Genomic DNA, 21290 nt, shown 5'->3' on the forward strand with positions numbered 1-21290 from the left:
TCAGTCTGTGTCAGAGGAGGAAGATGTTCCTGTTGAGGAGCTGTCATCAGAGGAGGAAGAGGAGCTGCCACTCAAGCGACTAGCACCGCCTCCTGTGGCCCCGCCTCCTGCTGCTTTCTCTGGAGAGGGAGAGACAGACCAATCAGAATCGTTGGCTGCAACCCAGTAAATGTTCCCGGGTCTCATTTTATTGTATTTATTTAACCAGCTGTCTCTCAGAATTCGTCCAATCAGAGACAGGCTGGTAAAAAGCGATATAAAACTCGTGTAAATAAATATGTTGTTCTGAGAAACAAAATACGAAAGCCTTTACTGTGAGAGAACTTCATTCACCCCACCGTTGGCTCAGAAACCATAAAGCCGTCGCCATGACGACGAGACGCTCTACCATATTCGGGGACGGTCTGGTACTGTACCTGCGAAGTACACAGCGGTAGTACTAGTACAGCACACTTACGCAGTAGCTTCCTCTGCTTCTTCTGCAGGCAGGATTTGACGTAGCGCTCCAGCTCTCTGAGCGTGGAAGGTTTGAGCGTCTCGAAGTCGATCTCGATCTCGTCGGGGTTCGAGTCCCTCAGCGACGGCTCCCTGGACTGGATGATGTGGACCACGCGGCCCAGTTTCTCCCCCGGCAGCCGGTTTATATCCAGACTCAGCTGCCGCTTCTCGTCATAAGACATGGGCAAGGAGGACTCCTCGCCGTCCTCTCCATTGGCAGAACCGGCGACGGAGGCCTTGCCGCCTTTCTTGGGTTGCCTGGTAACAGACGGATCAGTCAAACGTTCATTCGGACCGATCGGCTATCGATTCCACCGCGTCTCGTCTCAGAACTTCAAAGTAAAAGAAGCGGTTGAATCGCACCTCGTGGCGGTCACCGTGCTGTTGGCTTTCCTGGCAGGAGCTTTCTTCTGATTGGCTGGTTTCGGCTGCTGAGCAGCAGCTTTGGGCTTCTTCTCTTCCTCCAACTTGCCTTTATTCCCTTTGTCTTTCTCCTTCTCTTTCTTCTTTTCCTTGTCTTTCTTCTCTTTCTTCTTCTTTGGCTTGCTGACTGGGGCTTGGGACAGGACGGCCAGCTGCTCGTGCACCGCCTTCAACTGGTAGAATACACTGATTATCAATACCTACACCGCGGGTCAATACTTGGGAACACCTTAAACCCATTAATAATTCTACACATGGAAATCTAAAATCACATCACATTATGTATGATTAATATTTTTTTTACATAAAATATAAAATCAAGCAAATTTCATTCAATCTACAATGACATTTTAAAAAAAAGAAGGAAAATGAGGATGTTCTTGACCTGTGATTGGTCGGCAGCACCAACCTGCTCCTGTAGCTCAGCCAGTCTCGTCGCTCGCTCCTCCTCTGAGTCGGACGATTCGTCGGAGGAGGAGTTGTTACTGCTGTCGGAGGAGGCGGTGCTTTTGCTGACCAGTGGCGTCGTGGACGGGACCGACGCCTCCAGGCCTTCATCTGGGATCTTAGCAAAACGCATCTCGAACACGTCCTGAGGAAACAAGAGCGATCAACGAGGTCCCGGGTCCCGAGCAGCCGCGGGCGGCGCTCCGGCGCGGTCGTACCTGCAGCTTGCGGGCCATGGCCACCACCTCGTGGTCTGGAGGGTTGTACTTATAGCAGTTGGAGAACATTAATCTGACGTCGGTCGCAAAACTTTGAGGATCGTTGTACTCTCCTTTATCCATCTTTTTCTGTTTGGAGGGGGGGGGGGAGAAAAGAGACGGGAAATGTAGCATCAATGCTAACGGTTGCTATTTGACCAACAGGCAATAATGTCACAATATTTTAAACTCATCCACATTCAATCATTTTCCACTAGCTAGCCACGTTAGCCAACGAAAGGAATCCGTGTGGCTCCGCAGGCCGACTTTCATGCTAAGCTGTGACACCGTGGCGAGCTGTGATGATGTCATGCGCGTCTTACCCGAACGCTGCTGAGGTCCATGGGGTGCTTGATGATGTCATGGTAGTCGTGCAGCTCCAGCGCCTCGGCGTCCACCGGCTTGTAGAAGGGCCAGGCGTAGGCCGCGTGCTTCTTCGACAGCATCTCCTTGAGGATGGCGTCGCAGTGCTTCATCTGCTCGCCCAGCTTACCGGCCTTCCTCCCGCCGGCTCCACCTCCACCGGCCCCCACCTCGCCCGCCACCACCTCCTCGCCGGTCTCCCTGCGGGTCTTGGCGGGGCGAGCGGCGGCCTCGCGGCGAGACGAGCCGAGCTTGGCGGGTTTGGCGTCCTGAGCGGAGGGGGAGTCGGCGCGACCGGCGGAGATGGCCGACGTGGTGGGCGTGGTGGTGTCGGCTTTCCTCTTCACGCCTTTCTTCTGTTAGAGGAAGAGACAGGAATGAGAAACGGGCGCAGGCAGACGTGTGCAGACGAGGGGTTTGTATCGATGCACGTTAGCGTAGCGACGGATCGACCCATTAAAGGCAGGGGCCGGCAACGTTTTTAACTATTAAAAAGAAGATAGAAATGAGTGTAGAGTACATATAAACCTAAAAAACCGAAACCAACTGAATCACATAATCTTGAGCAAGCCACGCTGAATCCAGACGCGTCGTGGTAACCGTCGAAATCGAATCGTATCAGACGCATCTCGGATGAATCGGATCGTGACAAGCGTATCGAGATACGGATCGACCCTAGTGTAGACAACACACTCATCTGTTACCTTGACAACAGGCTGAGCAGACGGCATCATGGTTGCCGGGGGCTGCGGGGCAGAGACCGGGGGAGTTGCCTGGACAGGTGTGGGCGTGGGCGTGGGCGTGGGCGTGGGCGTGGGCGTGGGGGTGGGGGTGGGGGTGGGCGTGGGCGTGGGCGAGATGACGGGCGTCTGAGAGGGTGAGGGCGACGGGTACGAGGGAGGAGACGAGGCCGAGGACTCCGCCTGCTGACTCACTGAAAGAGAACAGAGAGTTCCGTCAATACCAGAATGTTTATCGTCTCGACAAGAACGAGCTGGTCAAGGATTCAGCCAATCACACGTCTTAAAACACAAAAAAAAGAAAAGCACTGCAGAGGTTGGAAACGTCACGTCCACCTGCCACTGTGGACATTCTGGACACTGTAAGGCAGTACCTGTGGGAGCAGTAGTATCAGCACCACAGTAGCCTACCTGTGGTGGCGGCGGCCTGCTTGCTCTTGTTCTTTCCTTTGGGGGCGGGGGGCAGCAGGGCGACTTCCTCTTGAGGCATCTGAGCGACTTTCTGGAGGAAGATCTTCTCTAGAGCCTGAGCCATCAGGACGATGTCGTCTGTGGGCTGGAAGGCAAAGAGCCAATCACCACACGGACTCACGCCGAGCGCTGCGCGTACCCAATACTGCATATCTCAACACCAAACTGATAGCATCAAGGTAAAAGTGGGAGTACTATTCCTTTATTACTATTCTATTCCGCTCTGATTTACTTTTTTTTTTTCTTTCTTTCTTTTTTACCTTGTCTGCATTTCGTGCTCCGCAGTGACAACGTACACCGCTCTGATTTACCGTTAGCATACATGTTAGCATAATTGGCGTTTACATGCGCTTTGACCAGCAGCACGTTGCGCTTGTACCTTGTTGTAGATGTAACAGTTGGTGAACATGGTGTTGAAGTCCTGCATGGCTTCGCTGGCGCTCCAGTAATAATTGTTCTCCAGCCGTTTCTTGATGGTCCCCATGTCCATCGGGCTCTTGATCACTTTGTGGTAGTCCTGAAAGCGGACGTGCCTTCGTTAGCTCAGCATCGAGACTGAACGCAGCCAGCAACGAGACCGCCCCTCCAGCAGAGACTTACCGCCAGGCAGAGTTTGATGGCGTCCACGGGTTGGTAGAACGGCCAGGCGAACTGATGCTTCCACAGCGTCTTCACCACCACGTTCTGCATGTACTGCAGCTGGTTGGTCTTTCTGATGAAGACAGACCAAACGCATCAGGGACGGGACCAGGACGCCAACCGGACCGGCCAACCGCTCTCCACCCGCAAAGGAAGCCGGCGAATGCAAAAGTGATGTCAGGTGTGCGGAGGCGGGCCTTACCTGCCAGGTTTAGTTGGATTGGTGACCTCGGGTGGGACTGGATTGGTGACGGAAGGGGGGCTGGGGGGCACAGCCTCAGGGGCGTCCGACATGGTGGACGACGCTGACACGGCAATGCACCGTGGGACGGCAGCGTCCAACTCGAAGGTGAAAAAAAATTCCCTCTGTAGTCTGAGGGTGAGTGTCTGTGTGTGTGTGCAGGGGGGGTGAGGGGGGGGGGGGGGCACACAGATGTGCGCTAACGCGTTCAGTTCACGCGTAGCTGTCGTTGATTCTTCAGCTCGATGTTTCCCCAGAGAAGACAAAGTCCCATCGCACAACCTGAGGGGAGCGGAGACATGGCATTAGCATCGTTAGCTTTCTCTGCTACGAGATCTCTAACCGGTCGGTGTGATTTCATTTCGCTTTTAAATCAGCGTTGACCCTCTGCCTATCAAAGTCCTCATTTTATTTTATTCAGATTGTCATGATTCCCTCTGTCAGTGCAGATTTTCGAGGTGGCCGTCGGGTGGAGGAACGTCCACCTCCTGCCCTCCTAGTTTTCAATAAGCCAATGAGATTTGTTATTTTTTTTTTGAAATGTCATCCTGTAACGTCCAAAGTGACTTCCTCCAATGGGCCAAGAAAAAACAGATAAATTATCTTCGTTTTAAAAAAAAGCGAAGGCAGGTCTGTTGCTCCTTATATTAACTTTACAAAGGTGAAACATAATTTATACGTGAAACCCAGAAATAGGAGGTATAAAAAGCAGAGAAGAAGAAAATATCTACAGAATGTTTAATGTTTATTTAAACTCGCCGACATAGTTTCATATCAAACAGTAATAATAACGTACAAGGCCAAGAAGCATCACCCACCAGTAAATATTCAAAACTTGTTTCATGACCGTGAAGGGGGGGCAATACTTTGAGGGGGGGAATTTCATTTTAAAACGCTCTACAGAAATGCCACAATGAAATGTTTTTCTATATCAATGGCGGAACGGTGTGGGTGAGGAGCAGAAGCAACGTCCAAGCATTAATCAATTTAAAACAATGTACGAAAGTATGATATTCACAAAATACAGTGAGGTTGGAAACGGACAATAGTCTCCATAATGTAGTAGTTATATACTATGTGGTAAAAAGTAATAATATCTACTACTGCTGATATTTATGTTATTAATATATAGTATAATACTACATACAACATATTAGTATTAGGTATTACTACAGTATATAGTGTATTTATTCATATTGTAATTAATAGTGTGGTTGCATATTTGTATACTTGTGTACATTTTATCAATTACAGTATCAGAGGGCTGGGAGTATATAAGTTGTACCTCTCACTCCTTTTCGGATACGTTTTATGTTCTATGCTTCGTTTCCTTTTGACAGATTTATTCTGATATTCATTTTGATTGTCTGTCTGTGTTGCGCAAACAAATGTGGCTCCAGCGTGAGGTCCAGGAGCCCCTGACCATCCAATCAGGACCAATCAGCTGTTAGTACGATGCTGATATAGAACATTAATGAAGATTCATGAATCAGAGATTTGTGTCTCTGCCGGTGGAAACTAATCTTGAATGTAAGCAAACAGAAAAACCTCAAAATGTGTTCTGTGTGAGAAACGTGGACAGACCGCACCCCGTCACACATGGACACGGGTAACCTCCTACGCCGCCCAATTAACGGAATTAAATGTGATGAGGCACTAAAAGACATCCTGTGAGACAGGTCCCATTCACAGAATTTCAAGTTTAGCCTGTAAACAGAAAAATACAAACGATAAAAGCGCAGATAAAAGGCATCACAACTAATACGTGCAGTTAGTTTCCAGCTTTTGTTTCAGACGTGAAGCGTGACCGAGGTTTCACTTTAAATTAAAACCTGTAGGTTTTAAATCGTGTCGCTTCCAATCAATAAAGAGAGATATCACTATAGACCCTAACGGTTTACAATTATTTATTCTATGGTCAGACAGAGAGCTTCCTACATTCAACTAATGGAAATGTTCAAAGTATTGAAAGTGTGTGTAAGGTGTAAAAGAATAAATAAACAGAAGAATAATTCATCTTCATATCTGAGAGAGGGAAGGTAAAAAATAATTGTGCCACTTTCATTCATTCAAACTCATATTTATATTCATTAACAATTGTTGACCATTTGGAGGAGACAATTTAACAATTAGCAGATTCTGATCAATCGTCCAGTTCCGAGGTTGATTTTTGTTTCTCAATGGAAATGATGAACAATTATAATATGTTATAGTCTCATGGAAATGTTAGAACTTCCTAATATTTCATAGATTATACATTAACAATAAAAATAAAGGGAAAATTATTTGACGGTGAAAGTAACTCCCCCATCAGCCTAAAATCTAAAAAACGTAATGCAACTCAGAAATTCAATATTTGAAATAAAAATAAAACTTGTCAAAATAGTTGATATTGGTCAGTCTCAGTTCAACATTCTCTTGTCATCAATATGATTTTTAAAAGGCCGAATATACACAAGATGGCAAATGTTAAAAAGGTTAAATATATTCAAATCACACCATTACTCTCTGCAGGTAGGCTTCAATCAAACGCAACGTGTCTCAGAGTCACTAGAAACTCCGCGCACACCTGTCCTGTTAGAGACTGCTGCGACTCTCAGGACCCCAGACCGCGTGCAAAAGTGCACGATTCCGGTTCTGTGCGTAATCCATTACCAGAAGACCGAAAACAACGCGTAAAGCTTCCCCGCGGCCCGGATCACGGATCAACAGATGTTAGCCGCTGCTCGTTCTGCACGCTCCTGGGGGTTAAGCGGCTAATGAGCAAGCTAACGGCTATCAGACACCGCTGCGACCCGACGAACACCACAAATATCACCGACAACAATACCATCCGCCGTCGTACACGCTAACCCGCTACGGCACGGCTAAAATCAAGCGCTAACTCACCTGGCTTCTCAGGTGTGGGAGTTTCGCAGGCTAATGAAAAATCTCATTTATCTTGCTTTTAAAAGATGGCGGGCAAGCCAAGGCAAAAATATTAGCCAGCTAAGCGAGCTAGGCTACCTAGCGAAGGCGTAGAATGCTATGAATGCTATTTAAAGCAGTTCTTCTTTCGGCGCGTGACAGTCGGGGGGTGTTTTGACATCTTTTCTCCCAAGAGACGAAACGCTACCGGAAAATTCCGGTTAGAAAGCCTCCTCTTGCAGATGTTACCGCTCGGTGTTTGGCTAGCTAATGATGATTAGCCTGTTAGCTGAGCTTTGTCTGAAGGCGCCGAGCGGCCAGCCAGGCTCCGACACATTCTGAACACTCCGGGTAAACCCACCGCCAGTTTACCCGCTAATCCCAGCGCTACCAGTCAGAGGGACGTGTTTACTTTGTGTTTCCGTCCTCCGGTGCGTCCAGCGGCGGGCTCCGGTCGGTTTTCGGGAAGATTTTTATTTAGCGAAGTAGCATAATAGATGAGTTATCAGCTGTCTACCGAGTGCGCATGCGCAATGGCGAGAAGCAGCATAGACCGATCGGATTGGCTGGACGGGTGGCTGGGGCGCGATCATTGCCTGTCAGTTCTCTGCGGGGATATGATTCGATGTTGAGGTTTGTGGAGCGCAGTGATTGGCCCGTAAGCGAGATGAACTGCAGTGATTGGCCCGTGAGTGAGTTGAAGTGCAGTGATTGGCTGACGCATTGCACAGGCTGCTTTGATTAGCTTAGTGACGTTGACACGTTCAGATTTCCGTATATCGGTAAACGTTTGAAAAATATCCAAACAGCAAGAAGAATGAATTGGATTAAAAGCTAAATTGACAATAACACCTAAAATAAATTGGGAGTTAATCAATATAAAACTTTATAAAAGTAAAAGTACAGTAATTACGTAATTGTACACATGTATTTCTGCTACTCTGTTTGTGTAAGGATTGAAATAATTTCTTAAATCACTTTAAAAAGCAATGGCCTCACAAAGCACTCGGCTGGTTACACATTAAATCATTAATGATGTTAAGCTGCTGTGCATTGTGGGTAAATTTAGAGAGACGTTTGACATGGACTGATGGTTACTACTGCTGGTGGATCAGTAAAATTGATATCAATGTATTCCTCATTAATGATGTAATTTCCTGCATCCCATCAGCTGTTAATCAGAATGATAATTTTTCTGATGGATCTGCAGACTTCAGCCTTCATCACTAGACCTATGAAAAACACAAGGATGTGCAGCAGCCCTCCTCCTCCTCCGTTAAATACGGCTGACTTTGCTCTCGTGCAGTCAAATGTTGTCGATGGGACAGAGGACGGGGAGACGGTGGAGGCAGAGGACCGCACACCTGTCCCTCAGGGAGGCCAGTGATGCTGGTTAAAAATCAAAGCTCCAGGTGGTGATTAATGATAATTAACTCTGATCTATGAATCATTAACATGCTAAATTGAACTCATACAAATGAACACACCCCATGAAAGCGCCACTCCGACGTGGACGATGACACGCTGCCGTGATTTGCGTTTTTTTCTGTTTTTGCGATTTGAATTCTCCTCCTTCTTGTCCTTCCTCTCACCAGATCACACGTGACTCACATCAAATAATAGGACGCCGAGATTAGAGCTGGACACGAACGTCCTCTGAGACCTCTCTGGGAATGCAAATCTGTTTTTGCTCTTTTCATTTGAAGTTCAGTTCAAACAGAAAACAGTCTGGTTATCAAGAAGCTTTATTGTCATCATCATCATCATCATCATCTTCATCATTGTCGTCGTCAGTCCTGTTGCTATAGGCCTGTGTGCCGGACTGCAGGAGGCTGTTAACATGCAGCAGAGGCAAGTAGAGAAACACACAGACAGACAAACAGGTAGACGGGAAGGTAGACAAACTTGGGGTAAAGAGGTAGGCAGGTGGACAGGTTGAGGTGGGGGGGGGGGGGGTAGACGGACAGGTAGCTATTGTGTTATTTACATACAGGTAGGCTGATGCGATAATAAGCTTATTGGCTGTCTTCCAGAGGCTCCGCCCCTGTCTCATCTGCGTCAGATATGTGAGGAGGGGCGTGCTCCGCAGGCTGGGGAGAAGGGTGTGAGGAGGAGGAGGAAGAGGAGGCGGAGGACAGGGACAGGGAGTGGTCCGGGGGTTGCTCAGTCTGTAGCCTGACTCCTCCATCGGCTTCACTTTCCATAGCCTCCTCCTCCGCCTGGACCTTGTTGTCTCCCCCTCGTCCTCCCCCATGAGATCCAGCAAACTGCAGGTGAGGCAGGAGGGTGGCCGACGTCTCCTTCTCCCTCTCTCGTTCCCCCGCCGCCTCACGCTCACGGCGCTCTGCGCGCGGTGGCGCCTCCACGCTGAGGTAGGATGCACTGATCTGTCGCAGGTCCAACTCGAAGGGGCTGCTGTTAGGCTGCACTGGCGCTTCTCCTCCCTGACCTCCTCCTCCTCCCGATCCTCCTCCACCCCTCTTGCCTTTGCGGGGATGGGAGGAGGCCGGGAGACTGTCAGGGAGGAGAGACTGGATTTTGGGGAGCCAGCGTTTACGAACCCTGCGGGCGTTGGTGCACATGTCAGCTGCGATGACGTTCATCTCACTCTCCTTAAAGTTAGGAGCAAAGTTCTGACAATAGACTGAGGAGGAGGAGAGAGGAGGAGGAGGAGGAAGGGCATGGAAGAGAAGGTTAAGGAGGATAAACAAGCATCAGGTTAGAGAAGGGAAAAAAGAGTAAGAATAAAAGGAAGAAGAGGAGCAAGACGATGTAGAGAAGGAGAATAATGGAGAGTAAAATGTCGCGCTATTTCCAAAATACAAAGAAAAGACACAAAGGCATGAGTCACACTGCGTGTGTGTGTGTGTCTTACGTTTGACAGTGTTTAACACTCGGTTGTCCAGAGGCTTCCGGCTCGGATCATTGGTGGATGAGCGGATTCCTGTCCCACAGCTATTGGCCAGAGTGTTTCTATGGAAACCATAACAACCCAATCAGCATCTATACAGTGTTTAGGTTGCCTCTTGTCTGGGAAAGAGAGGCAGTGCTGCAGCTGGATGAGCCCAGTGTCAGAATGTTCCAGAATATTTTATGTCCGATCACGTTGATGACATCACACTCTGTGTGGGGGCGTCAGTTGAGTGGAGTGTTGTTGAATATTCCGCTCACACCTGGTGTTAACATCCATCCTGTGCAGGTGTGATCGCACCTGCACAGCTCTGAGGACAGGTGTGATTCCACCACTCAGAGCTCATTCAGAGTCTCTATGCACACGTCCTCAGAAATGAGAAGAAGTCACATTAACCGAAAGAAGGGTTTACTCTCTATATGTGGTTAACTTGAGCTCTTACCTGCCCAGGTAAGCAGCAGAGGTTTGGTTCTACTGATCTGCACGAGTATCCACAACATTTACCTGCTGTGTCCTGGAATCTCCAGTGATATTTGTTATGCTTTTAGACTAGCTGTGTTTGCAGGATGACCTAAAGTCGTCCAAAAACAAAACTAACATTTGCAATATTTAACTTAAAGTGCAATCAATAATCAGTTGTAGCAGCTGCCAAGCTAATAACGTCCAAGCTGTACAGTAAAATATGGCTAGCTTACTGCTAGGCGTGAAGTACTTTTCCTTCATGAGAGGGATTTGCATTCAGTGTATTGGCGCTGATGAAGCTAGCGGTGTACATGCTATACGCTGCTAGAGACTCCATGTTAGATACACATCATGTGAGCAGAGAGGGAACAATGTGATCCATGTACCGTATGGATCGATGTTTAACTGTAAAACATATGATTTTATTCCCAATGTGAGATCTCGGGCCTGGTACAGCGCCACGGTACAGCGCCATGGTGCAGCGCCTGTTCGGCTGTTTTCCACTGGTCAGCCGAAAGACTCCTTTGTGAAGCAAACGGCAATAAATACTTCTGCTGAAGTCCTCATTTGTTTCCCGAGAACTCACAGCTCTCTAGATTACCGTCACAAAATGGCATCCTGGACAGGGTGTCAGTAAAACGAGGACGGCTAATTGCAACCTCCTTAACCTTTGTTCTTTCTTTGTCTGAGTTTAAGAAAAGCACAGCGAAACTATAAATCCATGACAGCTGGTGACCTCTCTGGAGATCCTCAGACTTCACCAGACTAGCTAGTCAGCTTTAGGCTTGTTCATTTGAAGAGAGCCTCAATGCTAAGCTAGTCAAACGAGGACGAATCACTGAGATGAAAACGTGCTTTAAAAATGTTGTTTTTTTAGCTCACCGGTCGAAGAACGTTGCCAACAGTCTCCTGAGCAGCACCTTGTGTTTTACTCCGGCACACAGGTGACAGTTCATCAGCTGACCACGTGTCATGAAAACACCTGAACCTGCACACACCCACACGTCATAATATGTGCATCGTGCTCAGAAGCCACCACAGCCGGACGGGTGTTCCTACCTGCCACCAGCTCCACCTTCTCTCCAGGGTCTCCTTCGGTGTAAAGCGATGGATGGCAGCGATACCCGATCTGACTGATCAAACTGGCAGGAAGGGCCATGTTGTCTCGACCAACCAACACGCAGGGCCGGCGCTCATTAGCCAGCGGAATGGAGAGCAGATCAATCTTCTCTTGTACTGGAACAAACCAATCAGTACAACTGTGAGGTGCTGAACATTGACTAGTCAGTACTAGACCTGGTACTAGCCTAGCTGGTCCAGGATTGGTCTTGCTTGTCTGGCTTTACGTTTGCAAATTGGGAGAGCAAGCATCAGACAACTGCAGCGACTCTGCCTTTCAGCTAGCTCGTTACCTTTAACTTTAACTCTCAAAATTCTTTGTGTGTCACTCCCTTACCTACAATCTGGTAAACTATGCTAAATTATAAACAACTGTGTAATTTATGCCAACAAATACTAGGATAATCTGAGGCAAGCTTGGACAGTCCAGCTAACCGAAAGTAAGCTAAGGTTTGGTTAGCCCGCCAAGTGGGACATATAAAATATAGACCCTGTTCTGGTCTTTTTTTCTTTGTCTTTCAAAAAGCCCATGTTAATACCACAGTAATGTGAAAATGACCTTTGTGCACATGGATTGGAGAAAATACCTTTGAAACATCTCCGCAATAAAACCACACACCTGCACACGATTGCTTTCTGCTTCAGAATTGGTGAACAACAGCATTGTGTATTTTGGACCGTGTTGAACAGTAATGATGTTGCACATTTGCTTAACAATGGCTGACACACTCTGTCCTGACTCATCAATGCATTTGACATTTGGAATCATTTTCCCTTACTACCCTTTTAAACACTACATCTGATGATCTCAAGCAAGGACATACAGTATTACTTCCCAGTTCTGAGGTGAATTGATTTTAGCCAATTTACATGATGATGGTATCGATGTTTTTGAAAAAATAAAGCTCATGGAATCTGGTGTCAAACATTTCTTTTATAGCCTTCCTAAAATGTTGTTGTCATATCGACAAGTCCAAATGGTGTTGCCATAGTGGATTATCTTCAACCAATACACTCTAGCTCCTGTATCCTACTTGCGCACGCCAATCACCTGCATGTCATCCCTCACTACTTCCATAAACTTCCTCACCAGTTTTCCTCTTCTCCTAGGAGTTAATGAACTCATAAATTGATTCCACCATGGAACTTACTGTAGGCATTTCCAGTATGTCCATAGATGTGTTGGTAGATTCCAGGGTGGACTGTGGACCCATAGTAATCTTCATCTAGCTCCTCCTCGGTGGGAGGGTGAGAAGGAGGTGAGTCTGTAAGAAGACTGGAGCCTCCCGGACTAGAACGCCCCCCGCCTGCCAACAGGTAGGACTGCAGCCCTGGAATCAAGCCTCCACCTGGACCCAGGTAACACAGAGCACTGCTCCTCGAAGACTGGAGTTCCCCGACAATTTCCACTCTGAGTACAGAATGAGGACACGTCAGACTGGGAAGAGACACGGGTCAACCAGTAGGCGGGAATGCTTGCTTAAAAGATTCCTCACTCCTGACTCTAGATTTGTAGTGTTTCCTGTTGGCATTAAACAGTAATTGTTTTTCTGATGATGTCTGAAGGATTGGGATTAGGGTAGTTCCCTTAGGTGTTTTTCTGGGCTACTGGGAAGAGACCTGGGACAGACCAAGAACTCACTGGGAAGATTACCCAGCTCAAACACACTGGGAACACAACAGGATCCCCCAGGATGAGCTGAAAAGTACTGAAAAAAAAGGAATGTTTGGAATGTGGTTTTGACACTGGGACTCGACCCCAGAAAAGAAGAAGATGAATGGATGGTTAAATTTCGAGGCAGATCCAGATTGAGGTGCATGTTTGATTATTTGAGCCCTGAAAAACAAAGTAAAGCATTACTCTTTGAACAAACTAGTCACAACTGGTGTGTTACTGACTGCTATTTAAAACAACCCTTATGCCCCACACACAAAATTAATTCCCATTTGTAATCACCTCGTCTCCTCTGCTGACCCTCCTCCATTTTTCTCTTCAGCAGGAGTGTCAGCTCGCTCCTGTTTGATCCTGCTGACGGCCAGCAGCAGCTCCTCTGGGGTCATGGATAGCTGGACCGGGTGGTCCTCCTGCAGCTGGGGGGCGATGTGCTGCTGTTGGACAGTCTGAGTCTCGAAGGTCCCAAGTTCCTCTGATGAGGTTGTCTACAAAAGTAGACAAACACAATATGTTTAAATGAGACACCAACATACAGAAGATGGCTGATTTCACTTCCGTTAGAAACCAGTTGAGACTGGTGGAGGCCGCTCACTTCTGTTTGAGTCCAGTCAGAAGTCCAGTAGAAACCAGCCATCTCAGTTAGAGAGCAGGAGAGTCTAATAGAGTCTGGCAAGGACTAGTTGAGTCTGGTAAAGACCACCCCAGTTCAACTTAGTACAGTCTGGTACAGGCCAATACAGTAAGACGGACCTCAGTTAAGTCTGATAGCGACAATTAGAAACAAGTCTGTCCTTACAGATGAGTCCAGTAGAGAAAAGAATCAATAAAGTCTATTAAAGACCATATCAGTCTAACAGAGACCAGTAAAATATAGCAGAGACCAGTACCATTCAGTATCGTCCTTCACAGTGTGGTTCAGACCAGTTGAGTCAGATAGGAACCAGTAAAGACCAACAGAGCCCAGAAAAGTCCTGAGCAGGAGTAGGTAACAGTAAACAGCCTTGTGGACATGGACAACCCACCTGTGAGTCGCAGCAAAGAGGTGATGAGGAGGAGGACGCCTTCATTATCATCAGTTCCATCCCTCGCTCCACGATGTTCTGGATCTGCAGGTAGCCGGCGGTGTACATGAGCACCAGCTGCTCGCTGGCGGCCATGCTGAGGCGTCCCGTGTAGCAGAAAGACAGAATTTGTTGAAAACATGTGGGCGTCACCGAGGATGGCAGCTCGAAAACCGACAAAGAGGAAGAGGATGAAGAGGAGTCGGCCCCGGTGCTGAACAGGTCTCTGAAGTACAGCGAGGAGGCAGCGAGGACGGCCCGGTGGGCCTTGAAGGCCTGACCCTGCACCAGGATCGAGACGTCGCAGTAGTGACCTAGCAGCCGCTGCTCATTCAGGCTGCCCAGCACACTGCTGCCGAAGTCAGGGATCTCCACCTGGAGCAGCCCTTCTGACATGGTGGACGGCGTCGGACAAGACCAGGACAAGATCAGGGACAGGTAAGGAGTTAAGAGTGTTTAGGTGTCAGGGATCCTGCAAGTGTCTCCTTCAAAGTGTTTACGATCCATGTTGATTGGGAGGAAGCGGGAAGGTCAGGGCTGGGATGGAGAAGGGTAAGAGGAGGTGTTCAGGAGAATGCAGTCGATTCAGAGAGCGGCAGGTGTTAGGAGGCTGTAGATCATCAGGATGGAGGGCAGACCAGGACAGGGAGACACCTACAAGGGGAGGAGAGGAGGAGGAAGAGAGGGAGGGGAGAGAGGGAGGAGCGGAGAAAAGGAAAGCGAGAGGAAAGGAAGGAGACAAGGGAGGGGGGGGTGGATCATAGACGACATTTTCACACGTTCTCCTGCAGAACAAACTGAGGGAACAGTTTCTCAGCTTCTCTTCTCTCTTATTTCTGATTAACATTAGAGATTATAACTACTCAACCTCATATATCATCACTAGTAGATCTTTTAAATTAATTCTGTGCTTCAACATAGTTAACCCCCCCCCCCCTCCCATCTGTCACAGAGATGGAAGAAACTGACAAACCACAACAACTTCATTGATTTCAAACAGAACATTTGAATAAAGGCGGACCAGCCTGAACGGGGCTGGCTTCTGTCATCGCTATGCCGATGACACCGTCCTCTACCGGGTAGTAAACCCAACAGTTTATCTTTTAGTCAGCGAGCTCGTTCTAAAAGAACAAAAAATTAAACAAGACTATAAAAATGTGATCAATACTATTGCTGAAAGTACTGATTAATACAGTAGGATTATTGATTGGGTCTGTAGAAGTTGTTTGTTACATTGTTACATGACATTGAACAATCGATCAGGTGTGATTACCAATAAACAGTTTAGTCTTCTACATCATAATATGATCTCATGTATCCAGTAAGCTGTGAGGATGACATCATAGACTTTAAAACTTTGTCATGTTGTTTGAACTTCCACTTCCATCTCAAGACTAGAACAGACAGACACCAGAACCATCATCATCATCATCATCATCATCATCATCATCATCATCATCCGACCATCTGTGATGCTGTTCAAACTGACCCGACCAGAACTCGGGTACAGCAGAGACCACTCCACCGTGGGACGGTCCAGTCTAATTCAGTCTTTGAGAGTCCAACAGAACCTGGTCTCACACAATCTAGTCCAGAGGAGACAACAGAGTCCACTAGAGTCCAGTCCAGCAGAGTCCAGTCCAGCAGAGACCAGCAAAGACCAGTACAGTCCAGCTGAGTTCAGTTTAATGTTGTTGTTTACAGTATAGCTGCAGCAGACAGACAGATGAGAGACAGACAGGCAGACAGACAGGCAGACAGACAGCTCCTCACCTCCTATGTGTCCCTCTTCCTCCTCGCGTCTCCTCCAGCAGCAGCAGGACGGCCGAGTGACGGGGAGAGGTTCTCTCCTTCTTCTCCTCCGCTCAGTCAACGCATCGTCTGGCGTGTCACATGAGGGGGGAGGAGGCGGGGAGGCAGAGACACAGCAGACAGCCGAGGAGGAGGAGGAGGAGGAGGGAGGAAGAGGAGGAGTCATCTGAGGACAGCGAGAGAGCTAATGCGGCTAACTGCCCTGCAGAGGATGAGAGAGGGAGAGAGAGAGAGAGAGAGATGGAAAGATACATAGATCCAGACTGTAGAGAGAGAGAGAGAGAGAGGGCGAGCGAGCTTCACTCTGTTCATCGGCTGCATGGAGGAACACACATCAAGGTTGAATATTAAACACACACCCTGAGATGAAGACGTCTGTGTGTGTGTGTGTGTGTGTGTGTGTGTGCGTGCTGCATTGCAGTGCTGAGGCTGAGTTGGCATGCCGAGTACATAGTGTGCATACTGCGACTGTTCCAAGCCCCACACACACGCGCACACACGCGCACACACACACACACACACACGCACACACACACACACACGCACACACACAGCTCATTTTTGCTGCGTCAGCTTCATCATCACATAAAGTTGACGATGGTTTCTGGCAGGCCAGACAGGCCGTCTGTAACTTCTTCCTGTATACATAAAGTTTGAGCCCCCCTCTCACCCCGAGATCAGGTCAAAGGTCAACCTGCCACCTTCAGCAGCACCCGCGTAAGGAACTGGTTTGGATCTGGAGCAGGACGTTCAGTCGGCATTACTCGTCTGCGCCCGCAGTCAACGTGGAGTCAGTAAAAGCTGCAGCAACATCATTTATTCTCATTATTCTCATCTCATTAACATATTCATCACAAAGGCACAACAAAGCAGGAGCTGAAAAATGATCCTCAGTCCAGGATGGAGGAATGGTGTGTTCAGGAACCATAGGACAAATCAGGAAAAAACTCAAACCACAAACGTCTCTACCGGAAATGGATTTATAATTACAAATAAAAACAGCTGACATCACTGATACCAGGATCATTTGAGCAAAAAAACATTTTGAATGGAACATGATAAAAAAAAAAAAAAGAGAAAATGCCCGCAGAAATTCAAATGTTAATAAATATCAATTAAAAGTAGTAACCTGAAATTAAGATTAAGAACAGATTCAGTGAAAATGCTCATATTGAACTATTGTTTAGTTTACAATAACTTATTTGGACAGTAATAAAAGTATTATTTACAGACAAGAATGTTCTCTTCCTATTAAAATGCCCCATTTCCTGTTGGTGTTTATCCAATAAAATCATCTGTGCTGTAAAATATGCACACTTTTGAAATGTTCAGAATTGATCTAAAATTGTGCCCTGTAAATTTGTAAATGTATTTGTGCAAAATATTCTCCAAAACACAAGATATGAACAATCAGACCATAAAAAATAAACTTTCATCTGGGATTGACGGCTCCCAGAAAAGTCTTGAAAGTTATGGAATAAAATTATAACGTGTATAAATATTCGGAAATTTAATCCGGTTAGACCACTGAAAGTGAGAAAACACTATTCAGTTTTCACAGTTCTTTATCTCCACTTCAGTATTTCGCCATTTGTGATTTTATCATTTTTATCATATTTTCAGTTTTGTTGTAGCCAATCTCTTAATTTTATTTTAAAAAATCTGCTAATTAAAATGAAGAAATTCAACAAACAGCCAATTTATTCCCTGCCGTACTCGAATTACAGAGACGGAACACAAGGGGGCGCCAAATCCGCCAACAACTGTTATTCTGCAGAGAACCGTTCAATAACATCTCTAGAACATTAAGAACCGGCGCACAGAACCCGTGTTCCTGTAGGAGGTAAAGGAGGCGGGGCTAAATCGCACAGGTGAGCAGGCGATCAGCAGTGTTCCGCACAATGTGAACATAGCAGAACCGGTCTGGTCCAGTCCGGTTACATGGTTCCAGATTTCTCATCATGTCCTGATCCTGGTCCAGATCTGCAAGTGGAACAAACTCCTCTTCATAGAATTTAGTCCGTTTTACATAAATTCTTCAAAAACAACAAATCCAGTCCAGGTTCCAGAGACGCCGACATGGGGCGGGACCACAAGGCTGGCGTGGACCAGAACCCGACACAGCCGAGGCTCCTGTTGGTTAAGGCTGTGTGGACCCAGTCCAGGTCCAGACTTCAAACTGGGCCTGGATCAGGTTAAAGCAGTCTGGTCCGGACCACCTGGATTTTGGTTCTGGTTACACGTGGAGGCGGGAGTGGCGCAATTTCCACCTCCTGGAGCGGAATTTGAAGAAGAAGAAGAGGAGCATGAGGCAGAGGAAGGAGCAGACGTACAGAACCAAGCACAGACTCATGTCCACGCCGTTGAAACCCAGACCCAGAACCCAAAGCCCGCCTCCCTCCACCCCCTCCTCCTTCTTTGGAGCCTGGTGTTCGGGTCCGGGCTCCTTCTTGGCCGCTCCCTCTGGCTCCTTCCTCCCTCCTCCTCCTCCTCCTCCTCCTCCTCCTCGGTGCTCCTCCTGAGGCCCTCTGGTGTGCACTGGACCGGGACCAGGTTGAGGAGGAGGAGGGGCGGCGAGCCGCGCAGCCGTCAGGGAATATTCGGGTGACAGGTTGGAGGATCCATAATGGCGTCTGAGGAAGAGGAGGACGTCCTCCTGATTCCAGACGTGAACGCCGTTCTTCTCCTCGTGGCAGGAGGAGCAGAGGGAGGGGCTCGGCCACTGAGCTTTAGGGAAGAGGGGGTCGTCGCTCAGCGTGCCTGCAGGAGGAGAACCGGGCGGAGTTTAAGGACAGCGGCTGAGACACGCCCCCTCTTAGCGAAGGCGTTAGCTGCACACGCTATTAGCGCTTCCTGTTAGCAGCATGACCAGGATCCGATCTCTGCTGGGTTTCGTCGCTCATTGACCGAATGGCCGTTCCCGTGCTAACGGCTAAGCTATTACAGATGCTCTGCTAAACCTGCGGGCTTCCCTCAATGCCCTTTCCCGCTGGGACGTCGTCACAGGTTCAGAGACGCCGCGACTCACAGACTGATTGATCGGCGATCGGGGCAGCAAAGACGCGAGACCGTTTCTACGTTTGTGGGCGGAGCAAATGGCGTCTTTGCCCTGGCTGTGGCCCCGTCATCGGAGACGAGTGTGCGTGCGTGTGCGTGCGCGTGTGTGTTTACCAGCCAGTCTGGCGTTGACCCGGTTGTGCTGGTTCCACAGCCACAGGATCTGGTCCTCTCGGGTCTGGACTCCTTCCATGCTGCCGGCCGCTGCGTCTTCAAAGTGTCGGCCGCACTCCACGCAGCCGAAGAACGTTCTGATGTAGCGCCGCATGACGTGCAGCACCGGCGCCACCTCGCCCTCCAGAGCTGCAGGGAACACGGTCAATCCGGCAGAACCCACACACACAGGTATACCTCGACAACAGGTGTGTGTGTGTGTGTGTGTGTGTGTGTGTGTGTGTGTACCTGTGTTTTCCAGTGCGGAGGGCGTGGCATCATGTTGGACAGTCAGGATGTGGAAGAGTGTCCAGAGGGAACATGGATAGCCTCGAAGCCCCGCCCTGCTGGCCTGGCAACCAACCCAGCGAAGCTCCGCCCCGAGGAACACACCTGATATCTAGACAGGAGAGAGGAAGTCAGCCGTGTGTGTGTGTGTGTGTGTGTGTGTGTGTGTGTGCGCGTGCGTGCGCCTCACCCTCATCTTGTTGTCCACCAGATCCAGGACAGCCTGGTAGGGGATTCGCTGCAGCGGAAGACTGAGCAGCCAATCAGAGAGCGTCTCCATGAGCTTCACCACAGAGCCTCCACCTGGATAGAGCTGCACAGGTAGAGGGACAGACAGATTTAAGCCCCTCCCCCCCCGCAGGGTGGCGACGCGGACCGTCCGGCCGGTTGGTGTTTACAGACGAAGTGAAACACGGAGCTAATTCTATCGCTACCTTTGAGATCAGAGTGATCAAGTCCTTGAAGAACTTCAGCTCCTCCCCCTCCAGGGAATTATGGGACGCCAGCTCCACTCTCAGCAGGTAGTGGAGCGCTGACTCCAGGTCAGCTGCGTACACCTTTGACCTGCACGGAGACACGCCGGCGATGATCCACCGAGTCCACGAGCCGAACCGAGTCGGACCAAACGAGTCTCTGACCTGTCGAAGTCCCTCCAGGGCTCCGAGCTCCGTTTGTCCTGCAGCGCCCCCGTCTGTCCCGCGCTCGAACTGTCCGGCGCCAGCCTGCGCTGGACTCCTGGCAGCGTCCTCAGCAAGGAGGAGAAGAAGAAACGCAGCTTCTTCTCACTGAAGGAGGAGGAGGAGGAGGAGGTTAGCCGCCGCCGACAGTTAGCTTCATTAGCAGCTGAAATGTTTGTTAAACTCACGCGCGCAGGTGTGTGTGTGTCGCGTCGGGATGCAGCAGGTAGACGGAGGGGAAGGCTGTTATCTTCAGGGCGTCCAGCAGGGGGAGATCAGAGCTCAGCGCCCTCTTCACCGCCACGCCCGAGTACGGCAGCAGGTCCAGAATCACCTGAGGGACAGCCCGTTAGAAGCGCCGCGGGCCGGGCCGCCCCACCGCTAGTCTTTTTACCGTCTCACCTCTCGTCCAACGTAGGAGTCCGGCTCCTCGACGACGATGGCCGTGTAGCGATCCGACCTCCGGCCAATCAGAGGGAGGAGCTCCGCTGAGCTGCAGACAGGGGGACAGACGGGTTAAAGCCAAACTGACCCCGTCAGTCATTTGGTTATTGGGTCTGTTTGTGGGGGAAATACTTTAAACTGTTCTACTGTGATCGGCTGATCAATAAGATCAAGATTCCAGCTGGAACCGGTTCCCTCTGGGTCGGGTACCTGGATGGTTCCAGGGGGGGACAGTCGTTAGGCCAGTCCAGCTTGGTGTGGTTCTGCAGGATGTTGATCATCAACTGTCTCACTGATTGGATCTCTCTGTCTGCACCTAAGCCAGGTAGGGTGAGACAGGTAGGGTGATACAGGTACGGTGAGGCAGGTAGGGTGAGACAGGTAGGGTGAGACAGGTATGGTGAGGCAGGTAGGGTGAGACAGGTAGGGTGAAACAGGTAGGGTGAGACAGGTAGGGTGAGACAGGTACGGTGAGGCAGGTAGGGTGAGACAGGTAGGGCGAGTGCGTCTCACCTCTGTAGGTCGTCCCTCTGTCCGTCTCTGGACTGTGAGCCTGAAAATACTGAATAGAAAGGAAGTACATGTCAAGCACTGAGTATACTATGTAGTACTGGTAGAGTACACGCCCGGTACTCAAACTGTGTA

At 49.0% G+C, this 21290-nt stretch overlaps 3 protein-coding genes across 4 annotated transcripts; all 3 read right to left on the reverse strand.

Moving 5' to 3' along the window:
• Nucleotides 1-4132, reverse strand: LOC137893401 (bromodomain-containing protein 3-like). Of its 2 annotated transcripts, XM_068738864.1 has the most exons (12): nt 4041-4132; nt 3800-3911; nt 3579-3716; nt 3140-3284; nt 2824-2922; nt 2693-2745; nt 1949-2344; nt 1587-1715; nt 1307-1513; nt 862-1094; nt 458-756; nt 1-119 (listed from the first exon to the last, which is right to left on the reverse strand). In XM_068738864.1, exons 1-12 carry the CDS (start codon nt 4130-4132, stop codon nt 1-3), a joined length of 2022 nt encoding a protein of 673 aa, XP_068594965.1. The 2 variants fall into 2 exon arrangements, with proteins under 2 accessions (XP_068594965.1, XP_068594964.1); XM_068738863.1 differs by having other exon boundaries at nt 2693-2922.
• A 4869-nt stretch (nt 4133-9001) lies between these two features.
• LOC137893195 (nucleus accumbens-associated protein 2-like) lies at nt 9002-14610 on the reverse strand. The gene is made up of 7 exons (XM_068738644.1): nt 14176-14610; nt 13436-13638; nt 12630-12889; nt 11419-11595; nt 11242-11347; nt 9862-9959; nt 9002-9630 (listed from the first exon to the last, which is right to left on the reverse strand). Exons 1-7 carry the CDS (start codon nt 14608-14610, stop codon nt 9002-9004), a joined length of 1908 nt encoding a protein of 635 aa, XP_068594745.1.
• Nucleotides 14611-18262: 3652 nt separating this feature from the next.
• On the reverse strand, nt 18263-21228 carry qsox2 (quiescin Q6 sulfhydryl oxidase 2). Its single transcript, XM_068760948.1, has 10 exons — nt 21159-21228; nt 20856-20961; nt 20604-20694; nt 20390-20535; nt 20163-20309; nt 19959-20088; nt 19715-19837; nt 19486-19636; nt 19198-19386; nt 18263-18786 (listed from the first exon to the last, which is right to left on the reverse strand). Exons 1-10 carry the CDS (start codon nt 21226-21228, stop codon nt 18263-18265), a joined length of 1677 nt encoding a protein of 558 aa, XP_068617049.1.
• Nucleotides 21229-21290: the final 62 nt, after the last annotated feature.

This window comes from Brachionichthys hirsutus, chromosome 4, assembly GCF_040956055.1.
Source record: "Brachionichthys hirsutus isolate HB-005 chromosome 4, CSIRO-AGI_Bhir_v1, whole genome shotgun sequence".
In the NCBI taxonomy this organism is placed as follows: domain Eukaryota; kingdom Metazoa; phylum Chordata; class Actinopteri; order Lophiiformes; family Brachionichthyidae; genus Brachionichthys; species Brachionichthys hirsutus.